General features: G+C 40.3%; 1 protein-coding gene across 1 annotated transcript in view; it reads left to right on the forward strand.

The window, feature by feature from the left end:
- ttn.2 (titin, tandem duplicate 2) overlaps positions 1–15847 on the forward strand; it is a 184343-nt gene that overhangs the window by 93679 nt on the left and 74817 nt on the right. Inside the window, 28 exon segments of the mRNA XM_072684995.1 lie at positions 1651–1695; positions 2407–2805; positions 2920–3189; positions 3425–3700; positions 3833–3972; positions 4083–4209; positions 4403–4669; positions 4767–5033; positions 5173–5436; positions 5549–5688; positions 5802–5928; positions 6011–6277; positions 6382–6648; positions 6749–7015; positions 7129–7268; positions 7786–7912; positions 8715–8857; positions 10168–10291; positions 10951–11217; positions 11877–11974; positions 12110–12278; positions 12375–12641; positions 12735–13001; positions 13110–13388; positions 13489–13897; positions 13984–14108; positions 14198–14464; positions 14575–14844. Of these exon segments, the coding sequence (XP_072541096.1) occupies positions 1651–1695; positions 2407–2805; positions 2920–3189; positions 3425–3700; positions 3833–3972; positions 4083–4209; positions 4403–4669; positions 4767–5033; positions 5173–5436; positions 5549–5688; positions 5802–5928; positions 6011–6277; positions 6382–6648; positions 6749–7015; positions 7129–7268; positions 7786–7912; positions 8715–8857; positions 10168–10291; positions 10951–11217; positions 11877–11974; positions 12110–12278; positions 12375–12641; positions 12735–13001; positions 13110–13388; positions 13489–13897; positions 13984–14108; positions 14198–14464; positions 14575–14844 (6075 nt within the window).

Genomic DNA, 15847 nt, shown 5'->3' on the forward strand with positions numbered 1-15847 from the left:
GGCCTGGCTCTGAAGAAAATAAAGAAGTTACCACCTGACACCAAGGATCAAGAAACGGTCAAATTAAAACCTTTTGAGAAACCTGGAAAACCAGTGCCTGAACCTGAAAAAGACACCAAAAAGGAACCAAAAGAGAGAGAAAGTATCTCCTTTGAAAGAGAGAGAGAGCCTATCAGTTTTGAGAAAGGCGAACGGCCTCAAAAAGAACCAGTGCAAAAAGAACCTGCAGTGCCCCAAAAAATAGAGGAGCCTCATAAGCCTGAAGAAAAGAAACCAGACGAGGCTGTACGTAAACCTGTAGATAGAGCTAAAAAGGATGAGAAGGCCAAAGAACCTGACACCCCATCATGGAAAGGCAAGAGAATTCCAAAACAAGATGAGGAGCCAGAGAAGGTTCAGCTAAAGCCATTCAAAAAGCCTTCAGCTGGTTCACCAGCGCAAAAAGAGGCTCCTGAACCAAAGCCAAAAATACCCACCAAAATTACACCACTAGCTAAGGTGCCAAAGGAGGAGATTCCAAAAGAACCAAAAACTCAATTGAAAGAAGTTGACAAGCCTACAGTGCCGGATAAAGAGGCTGAGAAGAAGCCTGTTGAGGCACCTCAAGAAGAGGACAAGAAGGTGCTCCCCAAAAAGGTAACTCCTGTGGAGAAGGATAAACCAGGAAAAAAGAAGGAAGAGGAGAAGAAGCCCCTAGTGATCAAAAAGGGTAGTCTGCCCAAGGAGCCTGAAGAGAAAGAAGAAATTGTGCTAAAACCTCTTAAACCAAAGAGTGTGGAGCCCAAGAAGACCCCGTCACCCAAGCCTGTCGACGCAAAAACTATTGAATTAACTCCTGTGGAGAAGAAACCCAGCATTGACAAGATTAAAAAACCTCTCCCAGCAAAGGTTTCACCCAAAGAGTCCTTTGAATCTGTTATCCTAAAGAAGGTGCCAAAGAAGGTTTCTCCTCCTGAAAAACAGACTCCTGAAATGAAGGATCAAGAGGAAATTCCAGTGATTAAAGAGTTGTCCCCTGGAGCTGTGCAGGTGAGAAAAGTCTCAACCCAAATGGAAGAAGAGGTATTCGAAGAGGAGATGATGGAGGTTGGAGAAGAAGAGGAAGAGGAGACCTGGGGATGGGAGCTTGTTCCTGAAGACAGTTATGGCTCTGAAGACTCAGAGTATGTGGAGGAAGATGCACTTGAGACGCCAGGCATGCTGGGAGGTAGACGAGGTGAGAGGGTGGCTTTGGCTCCTCACCACTGAATGTCGTATTTTCCCCACCTCTGGACATCAATCTTGTTTTTGTACCCCGAATAATTTCCATGCCCATCTTCATGTGCATTAAAAACTAAATCTTGTCTGTCTTCATCTATGTCCGTCTTCATCGTGGTCGCATGTTGTCTTTTAATGTCCTTCCATCTTCTTGTGTTTGTCCATGTGACCTCAAATTTAACCACAGTGGTCAATTCATTACTGTTGTCTAACATTTCAGTAATTGCAGGCATGATTTTTATCATCCTATTGTCATCATCATAAGTCATACCTTGTTTTTTAATATTTTCCCTACATTTCCCTTTGTGGTTGTTGTTACCCATGCGTACATTTAAGCTATCAATGCACATTCATGTCCTTGAATTGGAAATAATTTTTATTGTACTTGACCAGAGGGGACACCGAAAGAGGAGGCTGGCAGAGGCAGAGGCTTGAAACGTAAGTATTTTAGGAGCATCGTTTTTTTGCTGGGGTTCATTTTTACATTTTTTCACTTTTCAGTCTTCTTAAGTCATATGTTATGTACATTTATTGAAAAATATATATTAGATATATTAAAGCTAGAAATAACAAATGAAAACGCTTTAAGTTCTTCTCAACAATTTCCTATTTTTTATAGATATCAATACTTTCCACCACTGAGCTCCACTTAAATGTTCTCATTCTTTCAAAAAAATTACTTAATTTATTATTTTATGCAATAATTTCAAATCCAATGAAATAAAAACATGGTATACAATAACATTTTAGATGCAGATTCTATGTATTATTTTCTTAATTTGAAATATTGGTAAAAAAAATACATTGCATGTTTATTGTGACATTATTATTATTTGTGCACAGACCATGTTTTTGCAATATGTTACATTAAACAAATAAGCAGTAATTCTACTTTACATTGTGCTGAACTGTTTTCTCTCTGTAGAGCATGTAAATTTATTTTTACTTAGATAAAAAAAAAAACATCCCAGAATTGTTACTGGGCACTGACTTTTGTGTTGGTAAACATATACCTATGACACTTTTTTAAACATACTTTGCCAATAGCTTTTATTCAAGCTACTAATCTATTTCTCAGATGTGATTAAGTTCAATTTGTTCATTTCACCCTGAAAATCCTACTAAACAACACACCATGTTCCAATACAGCAAGAAAAACTCCCTCTCCTGGTGATGTTGGACGGGGACGAGGGCTAAAACCTGGTGCAGGTGGTGATAAACCACCTGGAGAGGCACCATTTGGTTTCCAGCTCAAGGCTGTTCCTCTGAAGTTTGTGAAGGAGCTCAAAGATATTGTTTTAGAAGAAGCTGAGTCGATAGGTTCCTCAGCTGTTTTCGAGTGCCAGATTTCTCCCTCTACTGCCATCACCACATGGATGAAAGATGGAAGCAACCTGAGGGAGAGTCCAAAGCACAAGTTTACCTCTGATGGCAAAGACCGCAAACTGGCCATCATTGACGTCCAGCTGTCCGACACAGGGGAGTACACATGTGTGGCCAAGCTTGGAAATAAGGAGAAGACCTCCACTGCCAAACTTATTGTACAAGGTAATATAGGCACATACACATACAGTGGGTCGAGATGCATTTTTGTACTTTTGGGAAATGTTTTTATATGTTGACAATTCAACATATTTTGTTCTGTTTATGTGTGTTTTGTAGAGTTGCCTGTGAGATTCACCAAAACACTGGAAGAAGAGATGTCTGTAATTAAGGGACAGCCCTTATATTTGACCTGTGAGTTGAGCAAGGAGAGGAATGTGGTCTGGAAGAAGAACGGACAGCCACTTTCAGCAATTCCTGGCAAGATCGCCATCAATGTTATTGGACTGCAGCATGCCGTGACAATTCAAGACTCAAATGATGATGACGCTGCTGTTTACACATGCGAGTGTGAAAACCTTCAGACACAGACAAGTGTCAAAGTGATTGGTATGTGTCGAGAGAGTTTCTTCTTATCTACTTAACCATTAGAATCCTATGTTTATTAGTCTGCTATTAATCATAATACAAAAACAGTTATTATCAGCCTAATCAGCTTAGTATCAGGTCTATAAAACTGACATTAGAAAGGATATTGCTATTATGAGGGGCTGAAAGATGGGTGAGCCCATGTAAAGGGTTTAAGGGTTTAAGAGTTTACTTAAAGATTTATTTTTTTTGGCAGAAATCATCAGAGACTGGTTGGTGAAACCTCTGAGGGACCAGCATGTGAAACCAAAGGCCACTGCTACCTTCAAGTGCGAGCTCTTCAAAGACACTCCGAACTGGAAGTGGTATAAGGGAAATGATGAAATTCCGAATGAACCCACAGATAAAACTGAGGTGACGAAGGACGGAAACGGTATTACTCTGACTATTAAGAACGCCCAACCAAGCGACGTCGGCGAGTACGCCATGGAAGTCGAGGGCAAACGTTATCCAGCAAAACTCACACTTGGAGGTGTGTGATATGATATTAATATGATATTTCATCTCTCAGTATTGGTTTGGGGGAAATACAGTATTAACCTTAATTATGAATGTGTATGTTTATGTTAATCTAATTATTACTGTTCTATTACTAATTAAACAGAGCGTGAGGCCGAGATCCTGAAACCTCTGGCTAGCGTGGAGGTGGTTGAGAAAGAGGAGGCCAACTTTGAGACTGAAATCTCTGAGGATGACATTCCTGGTGAATGGAAACTTCAAGGACAGGTTCTTACAAGATCTCCGGTAAGATGTCAGTCTAGACTGACTTGATTACTGCCCAGCGAACACTGGCTGAAGTGCAATTTTTACAGATTATACCGTGAACTTATTATGAATTTATTTTCCTTCCTCAGATATGCGATATCAGGGCAGAGGGAAAGAAACGATTCCTTACTCTGAAAAATGTTCAGCTGGACCAGGCTGGAGAAGTTAGTTACCAGGCTCTGAATGCCCTCACAAGTGCAATGCTAACAGTCAAAGGTGAGTTGATTAAAAATGTCGTTGTAATATGTCTATTAATATATATATATATATATATATATATATATATATATATATATATATATATACATATGTCAATAGATAATATATAGTATATTTGTGAACGAAGTCAGTTATTCTGTTATGAATCTTCTATAATTTCTTTTTTCGTAACCTTCATTCAAATCCTCAGAAATCGAAATGGACTTCACAGTCCCACTAAAGGATATCACTGTTCCTGAAAAGAAACAGGCAAAGTTTGAGTGTACCATCACTAAGGATGTGCCTAAAGTGATGTGGTATAGAGGTTCTGATATTGTGGTATCAGACCAGAAATATGATATTATTGATGATGGAAAGAAACACATGTTGGTCATAAACCACTGTGAATTTGATGATGAGGGAGAATACACTATTGCGGTCTTGGGTAAAACATCCACAGCTAAACTGACGGTGGAGGGTAAGTCACGGTTCAGTCCATTGTCTTCCATCGTAGGTGCTGGATCATCTGTCCTACAGTTTCATCAATATCACTTATAACTGATTATGTGTTAAAGGTATGAGACTGAAGTTTATCTCGCCCATGTCGGATCAAACTGTGAAGGAAGGTAATACGGCTCGGTTTGAGATTGAGCTCTCACATGAGAACGTGCCTGTGACTTGGTACAAAAACGAAACAAAACTGCACCCGAGCAGAACAGTGCTTACCCATGTCGATGGAAAGAGGCATATATTAGAAATTAAGGAGGTGACTCTAGATGACACTTGCCAGATAAAGGCAGAGGCTAAAGGAATATCAACTACAGCAAACCTGACTGTCCTAGGTAATCTTTTCTGGGGCTTCCTTCTCTTCTAGTGGTTGGATGATTGTAATGAATGTGCTTTGTGTTACTCTGCAGATGCAAAAAGGTGAACGATCTCTTAGCAATGCTTTTAGCTCACTGACTTGCTCATATCTTGCAGAGGGAGATGCCTACTTCACAGTTAAATTGCAGGACTACACTGCAGTCGAAAAAGACGAGGTCAATCTCGACTGCGAGCTGAGCAAAGACGTTCCTGTGAAGTGGTTCCACAATGAGACTGAAATTAAGGCCTCTAAGATGGTGTCCATGAAGACAGACGGCAAACGGAGAATCTTAACAATCAAAAAAGTAGAGGACAAAGACAAGGGCCAGTACGTCTGTGACTGTGGAACAGACAAAACAGTGGCCACTGTGAACATTGAAGGTATGTATATATGCTCTATACAGTGCATATATAGGTATACAGTGGCTGCTGCTGAAGCGTTGTATGGTGTAGGGTGTAGAAGCTCAGTGCCGTTTCGTTTTTTCGTTTGCAGCTCGTGATATCAAGGTGGTCCGCCCCATGTATGGCGTTGAGATATTTGATGGTGAAACTGCACGTTTTGAGGTGGAACTCTCAGAGGACGATGTCCATGGCCAATGGAAACTGAAAGGAGAAGTTCTTTCTCAGTCACCTGTAAGAAATGTGGCTATAATCTTGATCTTAATCAATGATTTTGGAATGGTCTTGATTAGCTATCCTAAAACTCTGTATTTGATAACTAAATGTGTCATTCCTGCTCTCAACAGGATGTTGAGATCATTGAGGATGGAGCCAAGCACACTTTAACTCTGTACAACTGCAAAGTTCCTCAGACAGGCGAGGTTTCATTCCAGGGGGCCAATGCCAAGTGTGCTGCAAATCTGAAAGTCAAAGGTACCTTCCTTACCTCTCTTTGTTCTCCTTCTGCTTATGTGACGGAGGTGTGAATTGGTGCTTAATTGCCTTTCATTCGCAGAACTTCCAATTACTTTCCTCACACCTTTGAGTGACGTGCAAGTGTATGAGAAAGACGAAGCAAGGTTTGAGTGTGAGGTATCACGAGAACCAAAGACCTTCCGTTGGCTGAAGGGATCCCAAGAGTTGAAGGCAGACGATAAGCTTGAAATCATCTCAGAGGGAAAAAGGCACACTCTGGTTATCAAATCTGCAGCCTTTGACGATGAGGCTAAGTACATGTTTGAGGCCGAGGACAAAAGAACGTCTGGCAAGCTCATCATCCAAGGTCAAAACATCTCAGCATAATCGCATACACACAGTGCTTTGTTTCAGTCATTTGCTGAGCCGTGAATCATTCTAAAGAGACCATGCATGTTGTATTTCTTACAGGTATTCGTCTTGAGTTTGTCAAGCCTATCAAGGATGTGACGGTGAAGGAGCGCGAGACAGCAGAGTTCAGTATCGAACTTTCACATGAGAAAGTTCAGGTCACTTGGTACAAAAATGACGTGCGCCTGCACCCAAGCAAAGTGGTGCACATGTCAGAACAGGGCAAGGTCCACACTCTGTCCTTCAAGGAGGTGTCAATTGACGACACCTCTTTGATCAAGGCAGAGGCCCTTGGAAAAACATGCGAGGCCATGCTCACTGTTCTTGGTAAGTCACTGCAAATTAGCATGCCATTCTTCTGCTCGTCAGCAGCAGCATTTGTAACAAAAATGCAAATGATGATTGATGCATCTGTTGCCACCAACAGAGGGTGAGGCTTACTTCACCACTAAGCTGCAGGACTACACAGCTGTTGAGAAGGATGAGGTCGTGCTGGTGTGTGAACTGAGCAAACCATCTGCTGAGGTGAAATGGTTTAAAGATGGCAAAGAAATTACCCCGTCCAAGAATGTCCTCATCAAGGCTGATGGAAAGAAGCGCATTCTGACAGTGAAGCGAGCCGATAAAGGCAACATTGGAGAGTACACTTGTGACTGTGGCTCTGACAAAACAACAGCTAAGCTGAATATTGAGGGTATGTGCTTTTCCCCTTAAATCGTACATGGATTCCCTAAGCAGCTAAACAGTGACCTGAAACAACGGGCCCGTCGACTTATTATTCTTTCCCTCTGACTCTGATTTCTGCAGAGCGTGATATTAAGGTTGTTCGTCCACTGTACAGCGTGGAGGTCACAGAGACTGAGACAGCTCGCTTTGAGACAGAGATCTCTGAGGAGGATGTCCATGGAAACTGGAAATTGAAAGGAGATGCTCTACACCAGTCTCCGGTAATTTCAGTAGTCTACAGCTGTAAATCTGTAGTAAATGCCCTTCATGTAGTATAAATGAGTAGAGTACAGTATTGACTAAACTACTACCAGTAAACAGACTAGTACTATACAACAGTGTTGTGTAATCACCCTTACTAAAACATGTGGGGGAAAAACCTATGAACCTATATGTGTCTTTTTTCCATAAGGGCTTATAGAATATTGCTGCTGTCCAATGAAATCCATGTATCTCCATTTTTTTGTCCGATTTTGTTTTCTTTATGGTTTGAACCCTGTAGATCTGCACACTTGAATGATTCTGGATGAATTGACCAATAGAAATGCTCTAAATGACGTAGAATAAACTCTCCATTCAAAGTTAATGATGTTGTTGCCTTCTCCTGTAAAGTCAACCTTTTTGGAGATAAAAGATTTTTCATTGGACATCAACGATATGATAGCAGCTTCTCTATCGCCTGGGAATTCTAACATTTCTCCATCATAATCATAATGCATGTTTTCCACCAACCATTAGGACTGTGAGATTAAAGAAGAAGGAACCAGACACATGCTCATTCTCTATAACGTGAAGATGGACATGGCTGGCGGTGTGGATTTTAGTGCTGCCAATGCTAAATCCAGTGCTCATCTCAGAGTTAAAGGTGAGAACGATGTAAAACACATGTTCTGACATAGGCTGAAAAGATAAGATAAGATGTAGGAGATAAATGGGTTCAGACAGGAATCTACCTCTGTACTAAGAAAGAGCAGGAAACCTTGTTGTCAGAAATGAATGATGTGCCATACCAGCAGTAAATCAACCTGTGAGAGTAATGCATTATCACGCTGTAAAACGTCCTGCCAAACATCATGCCATGCTGGGTGGTATAACTTTTTATGATAAAGGATTAATTTAATGACCCAGAAATCACTAGTAAACACTTTCTTATTAAACGAGCAGGCTGTGGGGTGTGTGGTAACATCAGCCATGATATCTGCATTTCTATAAATTGGGTAACATGTACCCCAACATTCTTCTTTTCCTGGAAAATTCCAAGACATTGATTGACAGGAGCAGGTTAGCCAGCAGGGTGAGTTGATGGGGGTAGGCTGGTAGCCAATCAGATGTTGTAGCTATTTTAGAAGTTACATGCCATATCTAGAGTAGGCCTGTCAGTGATTGGCAGAGGTTCAGCAGATCCACCTCCCATCCCCACCCCCGTGACACTTTTTTTTTTTGTTGTTGACCGTATACATCTTATGGAAACTCAATATGCTAATGAGCTAGGCCCCCGGACGACAAGTAACTCTCCAACTGAATCCCCACTTGTCTTGGAGGCTTTTGGGCTCCAGAGCAGTGGCCTGTTGTCAGCGGGAAGGCGCAATGTGGATTTGCAGTTAAAGGATTATAGTTGTCTCTGGGGACCTGGAGGTGACTAACAATGTCTTCTCCTCAATCCAAAGCACGAGTGATAGGCCTTTTGCGGCCTCTGAAGGATGTTACAGTTACAGCTGGAGAGACTGCAACCTTTGACTGCGAACTGTCATATGAGGGCATAACTGTGGACTGGTTCCTTGGGGGTACAAAGCTGGAACCAAGTGACAGAGTAAGTGTAAAAAAATCCATCTGTATTTTGTGCTTGAGTGTGAAGTCTTAAGACCCACACGCTTGTTTTGTGGTTTTGAAGCTGAAGGCCTCTAACAGATTAATAGCTGGAAATGACTGACCACTCTGATACTCCAGACATCTCGTAATGCTTATAGAATTAGTGCAGGCATTCATTGTGTGGTGAGACATTGTGCAGACATGTCTCCATTTCCCACTTATAGCCATCAACATAACAACACAGTTAAATGTTCTGCAGGTACGGCAGTAATATTTACATTTTATACACCTACTGCATGATTCTTCTTTACATATCCCACCTACATGCTTTCTGCATATAAGGACTTCTGGGGATCAGGCTACAGCTGAGCATTTGATCTGGGTTTTGCGATAACTCTCAGGGCTGTTCTGCCCTGCAAGCGTTCTTATGGTTATTTTTAACTGCTTTGAGACGCCATGTTGGTGGCAGGTGGCAGGAGGCCTATTTAAGAGCTGTAATTTTAAGTGAAAATTCAATTTGTAAACCTAAGAAAATGTGTTAAGAGATAAGTGCTGCACTGTGTGTGTTTTTTTCTATTACTGAAATATTGAAATAGGTAATAATTGATTATTTTGAAAGGCTAAATGCATGTAGTTAAGATAAAAAGAGTGTTTTGTTGTTGCTAATGTGATAGCATGAGTGGTTCGAGGCCTATATTTATATAGGCATTATATATTACATCATTTCCTGAGTACTCTTCCCTTGTGAATAAAGAGTTTATGCCTGAAATATTATTAATGCATTGATATGTATTATGACTTTCAAAAATACTTTTATGTAACAGTGTTTGTTATGGAGTTATGGATTTTTGTGTAGATTCATTATTATAGTTTAGTTTTGTATTAGCATTTTGTAAAACAAGCTAAAACAAATAGTTGATAACGTATTGGCAGATTTATGATTTTCTCTCTGCAGTGGAGGTTGAATGATGCAATAATTACATTTTAGGATCAAATTCAGAGTCAGAAAACTGTTAACTGTAGCCTTTGAGGCAGGGTATGTTTACTCTGATGAGTATGATAATGACCCCATAAGTGCTGGCATTTGGTATTTCAGTGCTTTTCAAATTCTACTATGTGTTACAAAGCCTATATAAGCTGCTGTCAGGCTTCAGCTGTGTCCCCAGTAGAAAAGCATAGAGGTGTGAAACTGAGACCAGTTCCTGCTCCTCAGCTGCTGATGTCTATTGCAGTGGTGCAGTAAATAGCCACCTTGAAGCTTGTGACAGGGTAAAGGCGGGCTTGATTTATCAATCTGGTTGATTTGCACAGGTGGTGACCCGAGCAGAAGGCAGAACTCACACGCTGACCCTAAGAGATGTGAAGCTGACAGAAGCAGGAGAAGTAAAACTCACTGCCAAAGATTTCCAAACCCAGGCCAAACTAATTGTAAAAGGTTGGTGTTAAAGGATGTACAATATATTTATTTAAATATGTCACTCACCCGAACTCTTTTCTACTTATTAAATTTAGCAAATAATCAGTGGGTGTTGTATACATCAAACAAATTATATGTTAATATAACAGCAGTGTGTCATTAATTGTGGCATTAATCGGTGTACTGTACTTGTAAAAAGACTAAATAACATTACAAGAAATGCAAATGGGAGCATTATTTGCATGTATGTTTTTTTATATTGTGCAGACATTATAATGTAATGCATTCATAAGATTAGGAAAGCTAAATCTCTTCAGTTTTATGTGCAATAAAGCTGTTATATATATATATATATATATATATATATATATATATAACCTCATTGTTCTCTCATAGTTTGCAGCAATGTTAGTTGCTAGTTAAATATTAAATCACTGGACATTTCAACATTTTTCATTGAAAGAGTGTAAATGTAGAACCTTTGTAAATGTAGAACGTAATAGCCTGTTTATTGGAAGTACAGTAAACAGTTCAGTCTTAATTCTGGCATAATAGAATATAGCTGTTTGTAGAAGTACTTAGTTCCAGGGCAAGAATGACGTATGGCAGGTAACATTTATTGTTTAACAGACACTTGTCCAAGCAGTAAAAGCATACAAAATGATCTGCATTAACAGAGCCTCCAGTCGAGTTCACCAAGCCGCTCGAGGACCAGACTGTAGAGGAGGAAGCTACTGCCGTACTAGAGTGCGAAGTCTCCAAAGAAAGCGCAGAGGTTAGGTGGTTCAGAGATGGACAAGAAATCCGTAAAACGAAAAAGTATGAGATGGTTGCTGATGGCTGCAAGAGAAAGCTCATCATTAGTGACTGCACACTTGATGATTCAAAAACGTACACCTGCGATGCCAAAGATTTCAAGACTTCTGCTTTCTTGAACGTTGAACGTAAGTGATTTTTTTTTCTTGAACTTTTAGATGTTCCTTTGAAATGAGCCAACATTTTAGCTTGAACCAGAGCTGGGAAATGTTCAGGGAATAGAAATGTGAAAATGTGAAAATACAATGTGCAATACCCCCCACCCCCCACATGTGCAATTAAGAGTCATTAGCAATTACCTGTAAATAACCTGTAAATAATATTGCTATTTCTTTTTTACTTCTTTTATTTAGATTGTGTATATAGTGGTAATCTACGTTTTTGTAACTGAGTGTCTTGCTATCCCTTTCTGCTGTGACACCGAGAATTTCCCCACTGTGGGACTAATAAAGGATTATCTTATCTTAAATATGATGATATTTTATCATATTGTGATACATTTTGTTATTGTGATAACAATATGCTTTTCTAATCATATGGAGGAGACTGTTAGTGTTTATTAAACACTGATCAGCTGCAGGTTTCAGTACTAACAGTGTAATTAGACTGGTTTATTCAGATGAAGAACAGCAATGTATTCAGTACAGGAGAGGATCTGAATAGTAGTTTATAAGAATCTGCAGATACTGAGGTTTTTAGTCTGTGATTACTTGTACCATGAGAAATATTGTGTATCGAAAAAAAGTATTTTTGTCTGCTGGTTGAGAACATTTTTCCTCTTTTTTAGCTCCTCATGTGGAGTTCACAAAGCCACTCCATGATGTTGAAGTCATGGAGAAAGAAACTGCCAGATTTGAATGCGAAGTTTCCAGAGAAAGTGCCAAGGTACTCCTTATGATCATAGAGTGAATTTATGTGACCCATTGGATAGATGTTTCATTTAGGTACACATTTTCATGATCTAGACAAACTTTATTACTATGTTCAGTTAAAAACTTCATGGTTTACCTCTTTAAACAGGTTCGCTGGTTCAAGGACGGAAACGAAATCAGAAAGGGCAAGAAATACGAGATCATTTCCAAAGGAGTTCAGCGTATTCTCATCATTAGCAAGTCTGTGTTTGATGATGAGGCTGAATATGAATGTGACGCAAAGACCTCCAAGACCTCTGGCATGCTGACTGTTGTTGGTTAGTTCTTGTTCATCCTCATCTTCATCTTCAGTGTTCAGTAAAAGTCTTCAGTATCTGGCATTTGTTAACTGCTCTCCATTTCTGTTGTTACAGAGGAGGAGGCAAGGTTCACGAAGAACCTGGCTAATGTTGAGGGCACTGAAACTGACAGTATTAAGCTCATCTGTGAGGTCTCCAAACCTAGTGCAGATGTCATATGGTATAAGGGTGATCAAGAACTGCCTGAGGGTGGACGATATGAACAAATTGCAGATGGCAGAAGGAGAATCCTCATCATCCAGGACCTTCGTATGGATGATGCTGGAGAGTACCACTGCAAGCTGCCGAGCTCACAGACTACAGGGACACTGAGAATTAATGGTAAATTAAATTAAAGTAATATAGCTTAGCATAATGTAAGGTTTTTGTGTTTTAAAGGAACCCAATTAACGTTAAATGTTTTTTCCCCTGTAGAACTTGCTGCTGAGTTCATTTCCAGACCCCAGAACCAAGAGGTGGTTGAGGGTGAGAAAGCTCAGTTTGCCTGCTCAGTATCCAAAGAGACATATGAAGTCAAATGGTTCAGAGGTGACAAAGAACTCCAAACAGACGACAAGTATGAAATTATTTCTGATGGCAAGAGAAGAGCACTAGTGGTCAAAAACTGCGAGCGCAATGATGAGGGACCTTTTGTTGCCGTTATTGGTTCCACAAGAGCTAGTGCTGATTTGACTGTGCTTGGTACGTATGCTTTACTCTACTTTACTCTACGTTAATCCCATTGGTACGATTCCATTGTTGGAAATGATGGAAATGATGCACTTACTCTCATTTCTCAATGCATTGCAGAAAAACTTAGGATTATCACACCTCTCAAGGACACAAAGGCAAGTGAAGGACAAGAGATTGTTCTTAACTGTGAGGTGAATACAGAGGAGGCCAAGGCCAAGTGGCTGAAGAACGATGAAACAATGTTTGAGAGCAGCAAGTTTATCATGACGCAAAAATACAATGTGTTCTCTCTGAGGATTAAAGGCGCTGAGAAGTCAGATGAAGCTAATTACGTCATCACTCTAAACAATCAGCGTGGCGAATTTGTCAAGAGCTCAGCCAATATTACCGTGCAAGGTATTTAATGTTCCATGTTGTGACTGTTGGATGTTGTTTTGGCATATCCCTAAATAATACCTATATATTTTTTGCTAATGACTGACGTTTATGCTTACAGAGGAAGACCTGAGAATCATTGTTCCTCTTGAGGATGTTGAAACACAAGAGAAGAAGGCCATTTCCTTCTCATGCAAAGTGAACAGACAGAATGTGACAGTGCAGTGGATGAAGGCAGGTCAGGAAATCACTCCCAGCAAGCGGTTTGCATATCGCGTGGACAAGGACAAGCACACGCTGACCATTAAGGACTGCAGCCTTGCCGATGAGGGCGAATACACTGTTATCGCTGGTGCTGACAAGTCAACAGCTGAGTTGATCATCAGTGAAGCACCAACTGACTTCACCACCCAACTCCAAGATCAGACAATCACTGAGTTTGAAGATGCTGAGTTTACTTGCCAACTCTCCAAAGAGAAGGCTGAGATTAAGTGGTACAGAGATGGCAGAGAGATCAGAGAGGGTCCAAGGTAAAGAATTTCTAATCTCTAAGAACTGCTGCATGTTGAACATGTTGTCTATCTAGCTAACATCTATACGTTGGGTTATTTTTCAGATATCAGTTTGTGCGTGATGGAAAGACCTGCACATTAATCATCAAGGAGTGCAGACCTGACGATGAATGTGAATATGCCTGTGGAGTAGACGACAAAAAGTCCAGGGCTCGTCTTTTCGTTGAAGGTAAATTAAGCTCTGACAGTGTGTTTTACTGCATGTGCTTACCATTACTACATCACTGTCTAACACTATCTCACTGTTTTGTCAACCAGAGACACCAGTGGAGATCATCAGACCACCAGTGGATGTATTTGAGCCCCCAGGCTCTGATGTTGTATATGAGGTTGAACTTAACAAAGACAGAGTTGAGGTCAAATGGCTGAGGAACAACATGACAGTTGTCCAGGGTGACAAATACCAGATGATGAGTGAAGGTAAGATTCACAGGCTCCAAGTCTGTGAGATCAGGCCTCGTGATCAGGGAGAATACAGAGTTGTCGCCAAGGACAAGGACGCTAGAGCCAAGCTTGAACTTGCAGGCAAGTTCCAATACGTTTCAATGATTTTTTTGTATATATATATATATATATAGGTATAGATAGGCATTGTTATATAATTTAACCCTAATCATTTCTTTGTTTTACTACAGCTGTGCCAACGATAAAGACTCTGGATCAGGACCTGGTCACAGATGCTGGAAAACCATTAGTCATGTCGGTTCCTTACAATGCGTATCCACAGGCTGAGGCTGAATGGTTCTTTGACAACATCAGCCTGCCAGCGGATAATGTTTATACCTCTCCTGACAAGACAGAGTACAGACTGAAAGATCCCAAGAAGTCTGAGGAGGGCCGTTACAAGATTATAATTAAGAACAAGCACGGACAGGGGGAGGCTTTCATTAATCTGAGAGTTATTGGTGAGTTAATATTAATACTTTATTAATATTCGTCTCAATCAAGATCTGAGTCTCTTACTGCTGACTATCGTCCGTTTCTGATCTGATTCGATCCAATTGTTGTGTTTCTATAAATAATACAGCCCCACAATTTAGGTAAGCTGTGCTAATCCACAATAGTGAACAGCAGTAAAATCACTGTATTTAGTACCAGTTTCTATAATTAGACTAAATTCTAATCTGATCTACAGAGCATTTCCCTTGGAATTTAAGAAAAAAGATGTGATGGGAGAAACATTAGATCTTCACAAATGGAGAAAATGAGAAAAACTACAACTAAACTGGGTGGTTTTGGCAGCGTGGACAAAAACAGCAGAAAATAGAGCTACATTTTGTGAAAGAGTGAGGAGTTTAGATCCTCCTCTTCTGACAGATTAACTAACACATTTTTTACCTGCTGCTCTGTGAGACATCTGCTGTTGCTACATCCCATTTACAGCTAGTCACGTTTACTAAGCTAAAGTTTCCTCTTCCCCGACTTTCCGTTCCACCTTAAATAATACAGCACTTATGCTCTGCTGCTGAAATGTACACAATGTAACTGCAGCACTATTTAAGGTGGAATGGAGAGTTAGCATTAGAAGCCAACTTCAGCTTCAGGTAACGTCACCACATTTGTCAGTTCAAATAAAGCTCTGATTAGTTTTGCTTACCAAAATAAAGTCACAGATGAACTGTGGGGTAGTTTTTTACACTGCAGCAGCTAAGGATCATGTCAACTAATGGCACATAGAGGACGCCATACGGCACTCATATAACATAAAGATCGGAAGTGGATCTGAACCTTAAAAGCCAATACCCGATCCATTAAAAATGCCTGGATCGGCCATAATTTTAAATATTATTAGCAACACAACTTAAAAAAACACACTAGCATTACGAAGCAGCAGTAACTCACGACAGTGCAGTAATCTCAACATATGATTAAACCTCAGCTGATGTCTGCTTTGGAGTTGACTAAAAA

This window comes from Salminus brasiliensis, chromosome 8 (genome assembly GCF_030463535.1).
Source record: "Salminus brasiliensis chromosome 8, fSalBra1.hap2, whole genome shotgun sequence".
NCBI classification, from domain to species: domain Eukaryota; kingdom Metazoa; phylum Chordata; class Actinopteri; order Characiformes; family Bryconidae; genus Salminus; species Salminus brasiliensis.